Consider the following 16,512-nt stretch of genomic DNA (forward strand, 5'->3'; position numbering starts at 1 on the left):
AACCATCCTCAAGACTACTGTAAACCATGGTGGGGGAGGCCAAAAGAGTAGCTGTCACCTGTACCGCTTCTTGCTTTATTTTTCTCAGAACGTGAAATAAGAGGTAAAGGTTTAAATAGATACAGCAGACTACATTTTTTTTGCCTTGTTAGGGCATGTAATCCATCTCCAACTATTTACCCTTGTTTACTGACTTCCAACTATCAGGTCCATATAAGGCATTCCAAATTTCAGTACTAGCATCTGAAGAACTGTGTTTAATACCCTCTCTACTGGATGGATCCAACAGAGGCTGAGACATCTACAATCGAGTTGTCTTTGGCAGTCACATGAAGTGCTGAAAGTTGTTTTCTGCCCATATCAGTTATCGATACCACAGCAATCATGGATTTTCTCCTGGTGCCTCCTTGTTTATGCTACCACATATCTAACATATGTAATGTCCAACACCCAGTGATCCTGCCTCCCAAAATACTCTCTGGCAGTTGCTGTGTCGATAAGCCATTGCAAATTCTTTGGTCTGAATCCTCCATCTTTGTGCCGAAGGGAAGAAAAGTTTGCTTAGCTGCATTACCCCAAAACTTAGGATACTGCTTACCAGGGTGATACCTCTTGCCTTCTTTAAAATGTTTAGACGACAACATCCTTTTAATATCCTGTGGAAAACTAATGTGATCTACCTACTGTAATCTTCTGAATAAAGACCAAACCATATCGGATAATACTTAATACTTTCTATCCTTGTACATGTAGCGTTCATGGCCAACAACATCATTTACTAGAGCTCACCATTTTTAGAAGTCAGGGGAAATACTTAAAATATGTGATAATTTTATGTCTTCGCATATTTTAAGAAAGCTTACTACAGATTACCATGTGATGCTGCTGTTCTGGATAGATGGTGCTACTTGATGGGTTGGAATCAATTGCTTTTAGTATTTCCATTTCAGAAAGGTTGTACATTCGACCTGATGGTGCTAACGGATTCACTTTACACAGAACAGACTTTCTTAGGTATGAAAAAGATGGTGATGGACCAGCTGGATGGAAGAAGGTTACTTTCACTTCAATGTTTTCATCTTTTTCCAGAGCAGTTACATACCCTCTGATGTCAGCAAGTGGGAACCTTTCTTGGGATATTGTCGCTATCTGTTTCAATGATTTTTTTTTTTGAGAAGGAAACTGTCTTCAATTATTTTTGCTGTGGATGCTGCATGTATGAAAGCATGGAATTTCAAGGTCCCAGGAATTGTTACTGTGTTTTGAAGGGATCATCTAGAAATATTGGCGTCAATAGGTTATTTTTCGGTTGAGAAAGTAAAATGCATTCCTGTAATGTTTTCCCCTGCCCAGCCAAAAAGTTGCTGTGATGTAAGAATCTGGTCATATGGACGTTGCAGGCTTGCTTGGAATGCTTACTTCCCACTGTGCCACCTACACCCTCGCAAGGCTATTTGCCATGTGCAGTCGCTGAAAAATGCCACTCTGCGTTTATAAGAAAAACATTTTTATGAGAGCATAAGTTGGCAAAGTTTTTCTTATTTTTAAAATGTGCTACTGACCCATCAGAAAAGTAGCAAACAGTTTTTGGTGGTTTCTGAAATATATCCTCAACAAGTTTATGAGTTTCCTCTGAAAGTCGTAGACTGCCACTGTGTTGTGCACTCCTTCTGAAAGTTGCTGCTCCTTCCAACACATATCAACATGTCTGATACTCTCCTATAATTAAACACGCCACTTTTTCAAATGTAACAAACGGTCCAGGATTGGGTGGGCTTAAATTAGCAACCTAGGGGCTTTTTTTCACCAATTAAAGGCAACCCAACCTAACATGTTCCTATAAAAGGCGGGCCTATTCAACAAAACTGAAGTCTTTCCACGTGGAGTATCTTTCCACTGAAGTGTGCACACCTGCGCACCTGCTGTATGAATATCTATCTGTAGAATTTCATCCACAAACACACCTGAAGAAGAAAGTGCTTTCCTCTAATAAAGTGAACTTGAAAAAATATTGTTTTCCTGATTTTCTCAGATGTGCAGTGTCCCAGTAAATACAATTTTCATGAATCACTCAAAAATTAAAAACTGGGGTTTTATTAACAGTGACAATTTTGAGGTTTTTCAAAAATAAAGAAATATGCCTGGAAAAAAAAATCTAAATTCTGATTTAATTTTTTTTTACTATTTTAATTTTTATTTAAACATACTGCTGTTCTATATTAAAGGAAAGCCACCCCTCCCCCCAAAAGAGAGGTTTAAAATGAGACCATGCCCAACTCTAGCTCACATAGATAAGCTACAAATGCAAATTTAAAAGCTAATTTTTTTTTGATAAAAAATTGCAGCTTTAAAGGCATACAACTTCAAAACAAGTGTACATATCAGCCTAAGATTTGTGGGTTATCTTTACACCTATGGCAGCATTTCTATCAGATTTAATTGAAAATAAATTAAAGAAAATTGATAGGATGCATCCCTTTCAGGATAAAATTCTACCTTACATTCTTTAGACTTGTGCTTATCCAGGTTCTTACCACTCTCTATTAATGATCTCTTTAGTAACTCTATTGACCACAAACACTCATTGTTTGTCCTTAAAGGTTTGTTGAAGGACATATTGAGCTGGTGCACTCTGTATCACTATGGCCTTGTTAATATGTTCCAGAAGGCTTTCCACTACTTTTGCATTAAATTACCTGGGTACTTCTTAAATCTCCCTGCTTCACTATTTAAAGACCATTAGTACTCACCAAGAGACTCCACTGCTGCATATGTACAGAGCACTAGATCATCCAATTCTAAACGAGTGTGAACTAGTCTGTTTTACTCTATGACAAGTCTACATGTCTTCTGTGTTAACAAAAGACTACATCATTCAATTAATCAATTCTCTGAATTGCTCTGGGGGGCTGAGCTGGTTTTTACCAGCTTTGAGGCATACAGTCTACACACAGTCATTGTATAATCAACGATTAGCTCTTTGTCACATCCTCTACAGACGATATTGTGAACTTTCCTGGACTTTTTCCCCACAAGTTCTGAAAGGTTACCACAGAAAGAAACTATTCTATGAGTAACTCCCAATAATACACCTCAACCGAGAGCTTACTTGGACAGGTGCTCTTTCGACTTCTTTGGTTCCTTTCCATGCTTACAGCCTCTGATGGTCTCCACAACGGAACAAGCAGCAGTGAGTCTCCTGTGATGCAGTTCACCACCGCTTCCTGTATAGTGCCTGACCCGAGAAGTGACATCATACACCAGTGCGCTCTGATGACAGGGTGATCAAATATTTAAGCATTCCTTGTTCACTCGAACAAGGAGTCTTAAGTCTCAGTGTTTGCTGCATCTTGCAACAACTAGCATTTCATGGAGCCACCCCTGTATCAGCTAGTAGTCGCCACTGGCACAACACTCTGGATATCTAGATCCAGCTGTATGAATATCCAAGAAAGCACTTATACAAATAATGCAAGAGATATAGCCCCGTAGTACATGATGAACACTTGTTTGGATCCTTAACATGGATCTTTGGCAAAATGCACAATGATAATTGGGCACTTTGTTTCATCTACTATGGCCTAATTAAAAAGGATTGAGTGCTCACCTTTCCATCTTTTAGATGCACAGGATATTTTATCTGCTGCTTGCACCTATTTTTGGACCTTGTTGAAAAGATCATGCTGCACTAATTATGCAATTGAATGGCATGAACATACTTCAGAGCATATGGGTGTCCTATTTTTTTTCAACATAATGTTTATTTAAAAATTATGGGAGGGGGGCATGGTTTGGCAGCCATAGTGAGACATGCTGAAACGGCTCAAGTTATACAATTTACAAATCTGCATCCATCAAGGATTCCCCATCCTATACCTACCACGAAAATCTAGTAATTTCTGAGAAGTACCCACCAGGTCCGGTCAGAACCTTCAATCCGACAAACATAAAATCTTGGGCCACAACAGTCGGTTCCTGTCCAGACTACGAGCAGCCCTTGCCCGCACACAAGTGTACCCTGTGTCGTAGAGACCTTGGTACTGCCACAGTAAAACGGTTACTTACCTGTGAGTGCTACACTGCTGGATGTCTTCCGAGTCGCTGATGTCTTCACGAGTCCCCGGTTTCCTGCCAGGGACATCGCTCCTCTTCTCAAAGTGGACGTATGGACACAAGGAGTTATCCGCAGACAGTCTGCTGAAATCATAATCCCAGTGTGCTCCCAAGCTGACAGAGGTACGCACATTTTACTGCAAGGCTCTATCAATGACCTGTCTGGTGTGCACTGAACCTCCCTGCTGTCCAATTCAGGTTTGTGCAGCTTTTTGTTCCCGCTGTTAGACTGCGGGCGCACCAGTACACTTCAATCCTCCACCACTGCAAAAGGTGATCCCTTCTCAGCGTGCAGAACCCTGGTAAGCAGTTTTCTGGTGCCATAGTAAGTTGGTAGGTGCATCCTCCACAAGGTCCCTTGCTGAAGCCAGGTTCTATATTAGTCCACAAACTGCAGTGTCCATCTGGTCACATGGCAAGGTGGGTGGCACTCTATACAAACTCTGCAAGACTACCAAGTTTAGTGACAGTGCAGGTCCCTTGCCTGTGACCCAGGCTTACCTTTGGAAACCTGTAAAAGTATGTGACACTGTAGTGACACTCCCTGGCGATTTGCTGTTGATCCGTTTTGATTATGACCAAGCCTTCCATCCATGTCTGGTCACATGTTTATGAAATGCAGTACAGCATCTAGTTAACTTTGACCATGTTTTGATAAGATTATTCTTCCATTCAACCTATACAATCTTGAATGTCCAACTTTACTGAATATCCTCCCGACTGTTGCCAAGCTGCTGGTCACAATACTGACGCTATCAAGACTACAGATAGAAAAGTCTGTTTTTAATACCATGGACCACCTCACCTCTGTGCAGCACAAAGTTCCTATTGTCCACTCGGAACCTGAAGGTCATTCACAATTAAAAACTATGCAATAAAATGCTTGGCACTTTTAAATGTGATCTAATGTCGAACATGAGCTTGTCAATAAGGTAGATTAAACTGGATGTTACCGAGCTGGATGACAGAACCAGTCACATTGAAGATAAAATGGAAGAACCGGTTTCCTCCCACAACGACCCAATCAGAGCACGAATAGTTGGAAAATTAGGTGCATTTTTTGCGAGAAAGAAAGAAAAACCAAGATAAACTGTGCAGGAAGGACATCCCTCCTTAAAGACTTGGTGGTGAAATAAGCCCATCCGGTCAAACTGTCCCTAGTTAAACCTTCCCTTCCCCTCACCCGCCCCACCCACATTTCCCAGTATCCATGCTATGTAGATAAATTCGTCCTGGTATTGCCTGGTTTTCACTTGCATTTCCCTTCTGCACTTACACTGTCCAATACTTTTGACTTGAATTACATTTCTATACTTAAATGTTAAGAGTTTGAACTCCTTTTATAAATCTAAAGTGGATATTGTTGTGCTGCAAGAGACTCACTTTTTGGCTACAGCTCACCATCTCATTAAAAAGACTTACAAATTTCCCCCCTGTTACACCACTAATGGACCACTCAAGCATGATGGAGTAGCCATTTTAGTCAGTTCCAACATCTATTACACCCAAATCCAAAATGGACAAAAATGGTAGATTTTTGGTCCTTACGGAATCGCTAGAAAATTGGCGACTACTGTTTTTATCAATGTCCCGAATTCTCGCCAGATACCGTTTCTGAGATACATTTTACGAAATTGATAAACATAAGGAAAGCAGCCTGATCATTTTGGAAGACTTTAATATTGCGGCAGATACCAAATCAGACAGATCCACACCACAGTGTCCCACCCTACCTGATTACATAGGCCGTCCGCCAACAATTGCAAAGCTTCTAGCAGAGTATGGTCTGTATTACATTTGGTGAGCCAGTGCCCTTGAGAGGATAGATTATACATATTTGTCATCTGTCCATAATTTGTATTCACGTATTTGTCTCATCCATCAAATAGATATTACAAAGAACTCTTCGGATCAAGATTTTCCCGTTGACATGGTCTGACTAAGCTCCACTGCTACGGACCTGCTAGTTGGCTCGCACACGTCTTTTGTCTTGGCCTTGGTGTTTGTTAAGTTACTTGTTAACACTCCTAAAAGCTAAAACTGCTCATAAAGAAGCTCCATTACTGTATTGTCAGACTAATTGTCCGGAAAACACAGCCATATTTCATTTTTGCCATTCTTTGAAAGCAGTGGTGAAAGCAGCAGCTGTCCAGACGGGTTCGAGACTAAAAGGGAGCCAAACCAAACTCAAACCCCTTGATTTTCAAAATACACATCACCCCTCCCACAATCTTAAGTCTGAACTTACACAGGTGAGAAGTCAATGGCAAAAACTGCTTATAACACGCACTCAAAATAATTTTGAATAGCTTAGACAGAAAATGTATGTGGTAGACTTAAGCTAGAAAATTGAGGAGCTAGAAATAAATTAAATCATCTAATTGAGGAAAAGGGCTTGAAAGTATTTAATACTTGTGATATAGCAAATATGTTTGCTAGATAGTACGCCAATTTAAAGAATTTGAAAGACAACAGTTACTCCTCAACATTGAGATGGTAACAGAACAATTCCTCCATGACCTCCATCTGCCCACACTAGATTTGGACGCAAATTTTGCCCTTAATGCCCTGTGGTCACAATCGTAAATTGAGAATGTAATTAAAGATCTCCCAAGAGATAAGGTCCCTGGCGGCTATATTAACGACTGTTAAATTACATTCCAAACTCAACTAGTCCAATTCTTGAATAACTATTTAATACAGGTAGAGAGAGAAGAGCTTTCCGGAATAAATGCTGGAGTCCCAAATTGTAACCATACTCAAAAACCAGGGAAAGATACCACAAATTGTATAAAATATAGAACCATTGCTTTACTTAATACCGATGTTAAAATATATACAAAACTTATAGCAAACAGACTTAACATCATTATTCTGAAGTTGATAGACCCTGAACATATGGGGTTTGTAAGGGGGCGCCAGGCCTCTCATAATGAGACGTGTCATCAATATAAATGAACAGATCACAAAGACCCAGAAAAAGTTGTTTGTGTTTTTCACTCCGTGCAGAGAAAGCATTCGACAGATTACACTGGGACTATTTGAAACAGGTCGTACTTTGATTTGACTTCCACGTCCAGATCTTAAGCACAAGTCCAGCTCTATATACTAGCCCCTCAGTCAACTCAGGGACCAGCTCTATCTTCCTGCTCATTATTTTTATAAATATCTTCAAAGCAGACACTAGGTCACCTTCCGGCATGAACAGAGTTTATGTTCACAACAACCCCCCAAATTATTCACAAAATTGACTAAAGGCGATACGAAAGCAGGCATCACCTATATATGTTTATTTATCATGTTGACTAGAGACCTAGACTGTTCAATTGCAATGGAAAGTGGATCTTCAATTCTTACCGCATGTCCAAGTGCCTCAACCACACAGAAATGTTAATAAAATTAATAGGCTTTACCTCACCCCTGTTAAAACTCCACAAAATCTGTCCATTGCAGTTGAAATTTTGTTGGGAGTCATTGTAATTTAGTGAGAGACATACTTCCTAATTTTTTTTTAGAGCTGCCTAGTTGACCTCTATGAACACAGGTCTTTGACTACACCAGTAAAGTTACTAATCAAATACTTCCTCCCTCACCTAAGTTGACACTCCTACACTATTACCCCCTCGCAAGTGCCAATCAGCACTAGATACATGCTTGACTGCTAGGGCTACTATAGCTCATCCTGGAAATCACCTACACCACTCCCTCTTCATAAAATTTTCCCAAAGGGTCAATTTAGTTTTGAGATGGAAACACTTGGTGGTGCCTTATTTTATTGAAAAATCTTCCCCATTAATGAAATGGTTCAACTTGCATGCATACATTACTGAAGGTGATCGAGCCACTCAAATCTTTCCTAGCCCTACCATATTACATTCATCTCCAAATATCAAAATCCCCCTAACCCACACAGACTTTAACCTCTTATACAGGATACCTCTAATATCTTGCCATTATCGTTTCCCCCTTTTTTTTTTTTTTTTTTTATGAACATGAAGCATAAGAGGGGGAGGGGTACGTGGTGGGAGAACACCACAATAATATAGTTTTCTGTACCTCATGTTTGTTAAAAATTCAATAACCATTATTGATGTTAAAAATTATAGCAGTCCCAGCTGCAATTGATGTTCGAGAAATCCCTTGGTGGTAGCAGGTAGAAGGGTGTGGGTGGACCAGAGACCCTCTCAACATCCCATCCACGCTCTGGGTGTCAGCAGGATATTAACAAAGCAAGTTTTTCCTGCACTTAATGACTGAGGATTGATGGGAGCTGTGTGGCGATATACAAGAGGTTCTTTGTGTTTATGTCTCCCAGTTTTCATAAATGTTTCCAAAGCTAAACCAACGCTCTTTTTTGTGTTCCCATGAAAATCAGAGTTGTCTGCTACAAACACATAACAGCAGATAAAAAAAGCACAACTATTTGAAGAGACCTGAATAGAAACAATGTGTCCTTATTTTTGGAACTTGCCATTTAAATGTCCCTTGGATGAGGATGGATTGGAAGTTCTTTAGGGCAAAATCTTTTCTAATTTGTTTACTTTAATTAAGAGTTGCCCACTATTTAGAAAATATGGTAGATACTTATGTAAAATTTTATTATGTATTAATAAAAAATAGTAAGACCGCCGCATCTTCTTGCAACACGTTTGCTGCAGACATCAGTTTTCCAGTAAGGTAATAACTTAAGTCTGCACAGTACAGCTGCCAGTATGACACCAATCCTGTCAATATTGTGATTGGTTGTCATACCTGGGACAAACAATCACGCCACCGTAAGGCACATGCAGACCATAAAAATGAGAATAGACAATCCTGCCGACCTGAACTAATGTTATGTTAACTTTAGACATTGCAAACTCACCTGCCGGAACTTAGAACGAGCCTCCTTCTCTTTCATTCTTCCATGAGCAACCAAATAATCGAACACCTCACCTAAAATGAGATCAAGCAATGCAAAATACTGAGTGCAAAAGAACTATTAATTAATATGCAACCAAATTGTTTTTTTTAACCCCTTTAGTGTCAAGGACAAGCGAGTCCCACTAGTCCTTTGCAGTTAAATGGTTAAGAACACCCACAGATCCCTTCCCATCATGATAGTTTTGTTTTTTATTCTGCTGAAAGGAATCTTTCCACAATTAAAATCATGTGCTTGTACAGTCCATTAAAGTCTATAGGAAATGCCTGGGATCACCACTATTGCCTGTTAATTTTTGATCTACAGGCATTAAATATGTGATGAGTCGAAAAGTGCTCAGCACAGGTGGGAGAAACAACTTAGCAGTGAATGGGTAAAAGAACATGCAATCAAAACATTTTTGAAGACATTTACAGCAAAAATGTAGCCATCTACCATCTAAAATCTGTAACTTGTTTACAGATGGTGCATTAGCACCCTCCAGCACTTTACTAAGTGAAAACAAAGCGTTACAACCTGCCACATTAACCCTGCACACTCATGTAATTCATAGGCATGTGGCACGACTAGAGGTACCAGATGCAAATTGCAAAAGCTGTTTGTGGTTATTTTATTTCAGTTTCTCACAATTTCTTAAGATATACAACTTGAGTTTTGTACATAATGAAATGGTAACTGGTAAGAAATGTAACATGCTGGTGAGGGCTACTTTGGCAACAGTGCGTGATCTCTGATCTGCAATTTAAAAGACAACTCATTAAAATAAAAAAAATTACAAAGCACACTTCGCTAAAGAGCAAAATAACATTCCTATAATGCCACCACCACCTGTCAAAAACAGCAAACGACACATCTCTACAGTTCATAGCTAAGCAATAAATATAGAACAAATGTCATAATAGGACATCAGAAAATGTATTCGTTTGGTTTTAATCTTGAGTGCATCTTGAAAAAAGGCACATTGCTGCAGCACAAAACCTCAAACCACAAAGACTAGACATAATAAAGATATTGAACCAGAAATACGTTTTTGGCTGGTCAATACATTTCTCTGTCATCCTTTGGGGGACACCGAGAACATTGGGGTATAGTTGTCACAGGCTGTATTCGTCCTCCTATTCTGCCAGCCTGCACACTGCAGACACTGCATGAGGAGGGATGGCAGCAGGTAAGTGAAACCCTCTCCAAGCCCAGTGCCAGGAGAGAGGGGGTAGAAAAATCGCAGTTTGTTCCCCGAGTCAGGCTGCTTCTTACTAGGAGCAGTCATTTAAAAAATAAATAAAAATAAATCTATTTTTAACTTAGGGGACTGGGTCAGGCTAGGGTCACTAAGATGGTGAGTCCTCTAGGCACCGGATTGGTTGAGGGGGGTTGTCCTGTTGGACGCTTGACAATCCAGTGCCGGCCCTGGGGGAGTGGTGTTTTAACCTCTATTGCACTTCCTCCGTGATCTCTCACTCGTTTCTGTGCAAACACCAGAATAGACAGCCATTTTCTAGCTCCAGCTTCTCCCCTTTTCTGTCCTGAGTCCTGTAAGGTAAAGGGTTGGGGGGGGGTTATTTTTAAAAAAGTTTCTCTTTTAATCTGTGGGGCTTTATTGGCTGTATTGCAGGATCACTTTCTGTTCAGTTTTGTGTGATGCTCGTCATATATATTGTGTTTTGTTACACTGTTTATTTCACTGTGTTGTGTGTGTTTTGTCCCAAGTGTTAACATGTCAGATAGGGGAAAATCCATGCGTGGTAGGGCTGGTGTTACTTCTATATTAAATTTCACCTGTGCTGTCTGTCACATTAAGTTATTATCTGGTCAGTCAGGAGCACAGGCTCTGTGCGCAGTCTGTCAGCCCTCAGAGGATTCCATGTGACACAGCAGCCGCTTGTCCAGAACCTGCCTGGGATCAGTCTCTCTCCAATACGGTGGCTGAACTTGCTCAGCTGGTGTGCGCGGTCACAGGCTGTGGCCGCACCATCTTCTGATTCCGCTTCCTCTGTAGTGAATGACATGCGTTCTAGCTCGCCAAGTCAGGGTTTGACTGTTTCTACCCCGGCGGAGTCTGTAGAACCAGCTTGGGTACAGGGACTTGCATCCTCTGTAAAGAGCTTGGTTCTGGTTTCTTCCTCTTTAGAAAGGATGTTGCATTCTGCCGCACCGTCTTCCTCACGTAAGCGTACGGAAGAGGGTGTCGGCACCCCTTCAGGGAAACGAGTCACATTCTGACTGTTGTTCCCAGGACGAAGGTGAATTAACGGAGGATTCTGATATGGAGGCTCCTTCGGTGGTGGAGGAGGTTCATTCTGATCGTCAGAGTGTGTAGGAATTAATTCAAGTGGTGCATCAAATACTTTATTTTCCTGAGAAAGAGGTTCCCGAAGCTGCAGAGGGTTCTCTATTTGCACGTCGGAAAAAGAAATCTGTCTTTCCCGGCTTATTCCCAGTTGGAAGATTTTTTTTGTAAGAGCCTTGGGTTTCCCCAGAAAGGAAGTTCCAAGTATCTCGGCAACTGCAGTCGTATTATATTTTTCCTCCTGAAGTTCTTGCTAAATGGAAGACGCTTCTATGTGTGGATGCTGCTATTGCAAGGTTAGCAAAGGTAACTAATAGATAAACTTATTCTGGCATTAAAAATGGCTGCTCAGATGAGGTACCAACACTGGGAATCACGACGTCATAGAGGTGCGCACCCGTCTTGTGCGGGACTCTCCGAAATTTGCTAAGAGATTAGCGGTTGCTGGTAAAGAAGCACTGTGTATATAAAAAAGGCACTCGATTCCAGCCAACAGATTATTGTTGCCCCACTAACGCGTTTCATCACCGTATAGGTGATTTCCTCAGAGATCTCTGAGGAAATCACCTATACGGTGATTAAACGCGTCAGATGAGCAACAATAATCTGTTGGCTGGAATCGAGTGCCTTTTTTATATACACAGTGCTTCTTTACCAGCACATTACACTGAGAAGGACCTCTCTCGTTACTTAAGACACAGTCTGTCTTTCCACTCTGAGCCGACAATAGACTGTTCTTAAATGTTATAATGCCTTTCCTAATGAAAGGTCCTGTCATGAACGGCCTTCCCATAGAACTTTACTAAACAGAACGCTTTACGTTACTAAGTTACTTGAAACCTTTAATACTCCGACACTAGCATCTTATCCGACTCAATGGCTTAGGCGCTGATCTTGGTAAGTTAACCCTACATCTCTCCTCTAATATTAAAAATTTTAGCTAAATTGTTAGCCCTTAGACTTTACGTAATTTTAGAATTGATTCAGCCGAATGAAATAGGCTTTATGCCTGAAAAGTCCACACATGAATTTGAGGCACTTGGCTACTTAAATGCAGGTGATCGATTCAAGTGTCCAGGAATCAGTGATCGTTTTTCTTGCCGCTGATCAGGCATCTGATTCCGTTGAGTGGTCATATCTATGGGAGGTGGTTAACAGATTTGGGATGGGTCATGTCTATGTAAAGTGGGTTGAGCTCCTCTATTCGCACAAGCGAGTGTCATTAGGTATGTGTCCAGTTCTTTCAAACTGGGCAGAGGCACTCGGCAAGGGTGTCTTCTCCCCCCTACCTTATGTGTATTGGCCAATGAGCCCCTTGCACATTTAATCCGTAACACTCCCAATTTTGGGCCTTCGTAATACTTGCAAGGACAAAATGGGAGTCGTGAATGTATATGGCTCCCATTCCAGTCTAACGATCAACTGAGAGAGAGAAAAAAAAAAAAAAAAAAACAATCGATAATTTTTCAATTAGACGGTCCCTGCCCGAAATTTTCCCCCAGTCTGTTCCCCCTCCACTCTTTAAACATTTATGCATAATGGATGTCTAATGATGTATGTGATTGTGTCCTTGAATATTCAACCCTAAATTGATTTTTTGAAATCTAAAGAATTCACACCTGGCAGAAACTACCTCTTTCAGTGTCAGGGAAGACAAATCTTATAAAAATGATCATGCAGCCCAATTATTTTATGTTTTGCAACAGGCACCAGTTTTCCTGCCCTCCTTTCTGTTTCGCAAAACTGATCAGTTCATTTCCTGTCTGATTTGGGGACGAAACAAGACAAAAATAAAAAGAAGTGCTTTATGTAAATCTAGGAATTCAGGTGGTTTTGCCTTGCCAAACCTTAAAGCTATACACCACCTCCCAAATGACTCATTTGACATTTTGGGTATCGGACCCAGACTACCATGATCTCCATTGGGAATAATTGAGACAAGCATCCAGCTGTCAGACTCCTCTTCAGATTTTACTGTCTGGTGTTTTGCCCCAGACATTAGGCTTCCTGTCCTACAAGCTGTAAATATTTGGACTACTGTCCATATTATTCTTCATGCTGAGGGTGTGGATCCCTGTACTCCCCTTTGGGGAGTTAATAAATTTGCTGAACTGAAATTATTGAGTGAACGTTCTATTTATTTATAAGGTGCCGATTCCGTAGCGCCAAATACAGAAGTAACAATTAGATTAGATAATGCATATACGTAGATCAAATGAGTGCGAGTAATGATATGGGGACTCAAACAGAGAGCAGCAAAAGATGTGAGGACAAACGAGAGGGTCAGACAGAAGACACATGTGGGACAATAGGTAGAGACCCTGCCTGCGAGAACTTACATTCTAGAGTGAGGGGTTGAGAGACAATAGCGCCAACTGGGAAGAGATGGAGATAACAGATGAGGAACAGGTGGTGACAGATTGAATGGTTAGTTAGTGGTAGGATAGGGGAGTTTGAAAAGGTGAGCTTTGAGTGAGCGTTTGAAGGAGTGAACGTTGGGGGAGAGTTGAGTGAAAAGGGGTAGGGAGTTCCAAAGATTAGGGGCAGCGTGGCAGAAGTCTTGGAGGCAAGCATGGGAGGAGATAATGAGGTGAATTAAGGCGGAGGACAGAGGCAGAGCGAAGTACCTGGATATGTATGTACCTCGAGACAAAGTCAAAGATGTAAGGGGTAGCAGCGTTTGTAAGGGTTTTGCAAGTTAGGGTAATGAGCTTGAACTGAATTCTGAAGCAGACAGAAAGCCAATGAAGTAATTTACACAGAGAAGCTGTAGAGGTGTGGTGGGAGAGGTAGAGGAGTCTACCCGCAGCATTCTGTATGGTTTGAAGGTTAAAAATGTAAGTCAGGAGGGCCAGTGAGAAGAAGGTTTCAAGTGTCGAGACAAGAAATGATGAGTGAATGGACAAGGATTTTGGTTGCTCCCTGAGGGGAATGGAAAGATTTTCGTGATGTTACAGAGGAGGAAGTGGCAGGATTTGGTGAAGGACTGGATATGAGGAGTAAAGCCGAGGACTGAGTCAAGGGTGACTCCAAGACAGCGGGTTTTTGTGACAGGAGAAAGAGTGATGTTTTCAACCAAGAGGGAGATATTGGGAGGGATAGCAATATTGAGAGGAGGAAAGATAATTAGCTCAGATTTGGAGATGTTGAGTTTCAGGAAACACTGACATCCAGATAGGTACAGCAGACACAGCTAGAAGGTGGGCGAGAGGAGGAAATATAGATTTGCGCATCATCAGAATAGAGGTGATGTTGGAGGCCAAATGATTGAATGAGTTCACCAAGAAAGGTCGCATAGAGAGAGAAGAGCAGAGGGCCAAGGACAGTGCCATGTAAGACACCAATAGAAAGGGGAGGGGGGGTAGCCAGAAGCAGACACGGAAAAAGAATAGCCAAGAGAGGTAGGAGGCAAACAAGGAGAGAGCTGTTTCGCGAAGTCCTAGGGAGTGAAGGGTGGTCAGGAGAAGAGAATGATCGACTGTGTGGTGTGGGTCAGACGATTGCTTCCCTTTGCTTCTAAAATTCTCGAATGACATATCTTCAGAGATATGGGGCGATAGTTGGAGAGAGGTTGGGTCGAGGGAAGGTGTCTTAATACAGGAGATGAGAGCATGCTTGAAGGCCGAGGGAAGATACCATTGGGGAGAGAGAGGGGTTAAAGAGGTGAGCAAGGTGACAACAGGCAGTGGAAGAGGGGGAGTGGAGGTGGTCAAGACATGTTATATCTGCTATAGTTATATACTGCTTGGGTCCTCAAAACATCTGTACAACTTAGAACGGAATTTGCGATCCCGAACACCATGTTCTACTGGTATTTACAACTTTGACATGCCTCAATGGCTGAATTTGAGTGTGGAATCTCTTCCCTTAAAGAAGCTCCTGTGAAAACCCTGCTCCAGTCCTTAGGCTACTCAAATATCACTTCCTTTACATATTTGTTTTTACTAAGTTAATAGGTTACTAATAACCTTGTATAATTACAGGAGAAGTGGAAGGAGGATGTCATCCCTCCAGGATGAGGAATGGGGCACCTAAATCATAACTGCAGTGTAAATATGGTATATCAAATGAATCCATTCATAAGTTGAGCTACTACAGTGTAAAATGTAAAGCGAGAGAGTCTGTTGTGTGGGTATTCGGTGGCTCTGCACATCCCAGTGTTAGAAGATAGAAGTGTCCCCTGTAGCAGCTTCAAAGGCCCCTGTGGTAAGCTATATCCTGGCACAAGTTAGTTTTTTGGACACCCGAATAGACTTTGTTGGGCCGTTCACAGCTTGACATCCTTGCAGACAAATGCAGCATTTGATGGCTGCCTATACAGGAATATAGAAATATGAACATCAAAAGAAAGATATCTTCATAGTTCATATTTTGGGAAATCTAAGTGCCATTCCATACTGAGGGGCAGAAATCACACCAGAGTTGTGAATGACAGGTACTGGCGATATCAGGGAACAGCTATAATCACGTCTTTGGGAAAGGTATGTAACATTGTTATAATTCCATCATGTTTGATATTTAAATGTGCAGGAGATTATGACCGGTTTAAGGGGGAGTTATGTCTCTGGGATATATCTGTGAAGAGTTATCAAAGGTCAGAACTTTCAGAATATTTGTGAGCAAACTATAGTGTCAACCAGGGGACATCCCTGCCACCTCCCCTATTAGCATTAACACTGTCCCTGTGAAGGCCGTCCCATTTAATTTTGCTTAAAAAAACCTGTGTTGGGAAGGTGCAAATTGTCAGTCTTTTGTATATTAAATCTAGGATTTAGTAAGCGGCGTCCTTCATACTCTAATCCATTAGCCTGTTAAGAATATACCTCTACCGCGTTAACAAATCACATACCGGCATTCAAAGGGTTAACGCATTTGGTTAACAAGCCTAGTGTGTGCTTGCATTTACATTTGTGTAACAGTCTGGAGGTGTGAAGAGTTAACCCTTTGATTGCTGGTGTGGGCTTTGCTATCCTGTGGGTAGTCAGAAGCCTCACGTGCCAGTGTGGGACAGTATATCGGGGTCCTATTGCCTGTATTCAATAGATGGTGACAAACTTGAAGTGTGTGGGGGTGTGAAAGCTATGTTGTGGGGTGATTCGGCAGGTCTATAACCTGTGTCGTAGGTAGAGAGACTGCAGGCTGGAATCATGTGTAACCTCATACAGTAAACACCCAAAGTCACGTAAGCTGG

General features: G+C 41.4%; 1 protein-coding gene across 7 annotated transcripts in view; it reads right to left on the minus strand.

Annotated features, from left to right (window-relative positions):
• Positions 1-16,512, minus strand: part of MARK2 (microtubule affinity regulating kinase 2) — a 150,868-nt gene that overhangs the window by 47,823 nt on the left and 86,533 nt on the right. For all 7 annotated transcript variants that reach the window (XM_075187707.1, XM_075187712.1, XM_075187711.1 and 4 more), the window contains exon 6: positions 8,978-9,048. In XM_075187707.1, the coding sequence (XP_075043808.1) occupies positions 8,978-9,048 (71 nt within the window). The remainder of the gene's footprint in view (positions 1-8,977; positions 9,049-16,512) is intronic.

Source organism: Mixophyes fleayi, chromosome 10 (genome assembly GCF_038048845.1).
Source record: "Mixophyes fleayi isolate aMixFle1 chromosome 10, aMixFle1.hap1, whole genome shotgun sequence".
Lineage (NCBI taxonomy): Eukaryota > Metazoa > Chordata > Amphibia > Anura > Limnodynastidae > Mixophyes > Mixophyes fleayi.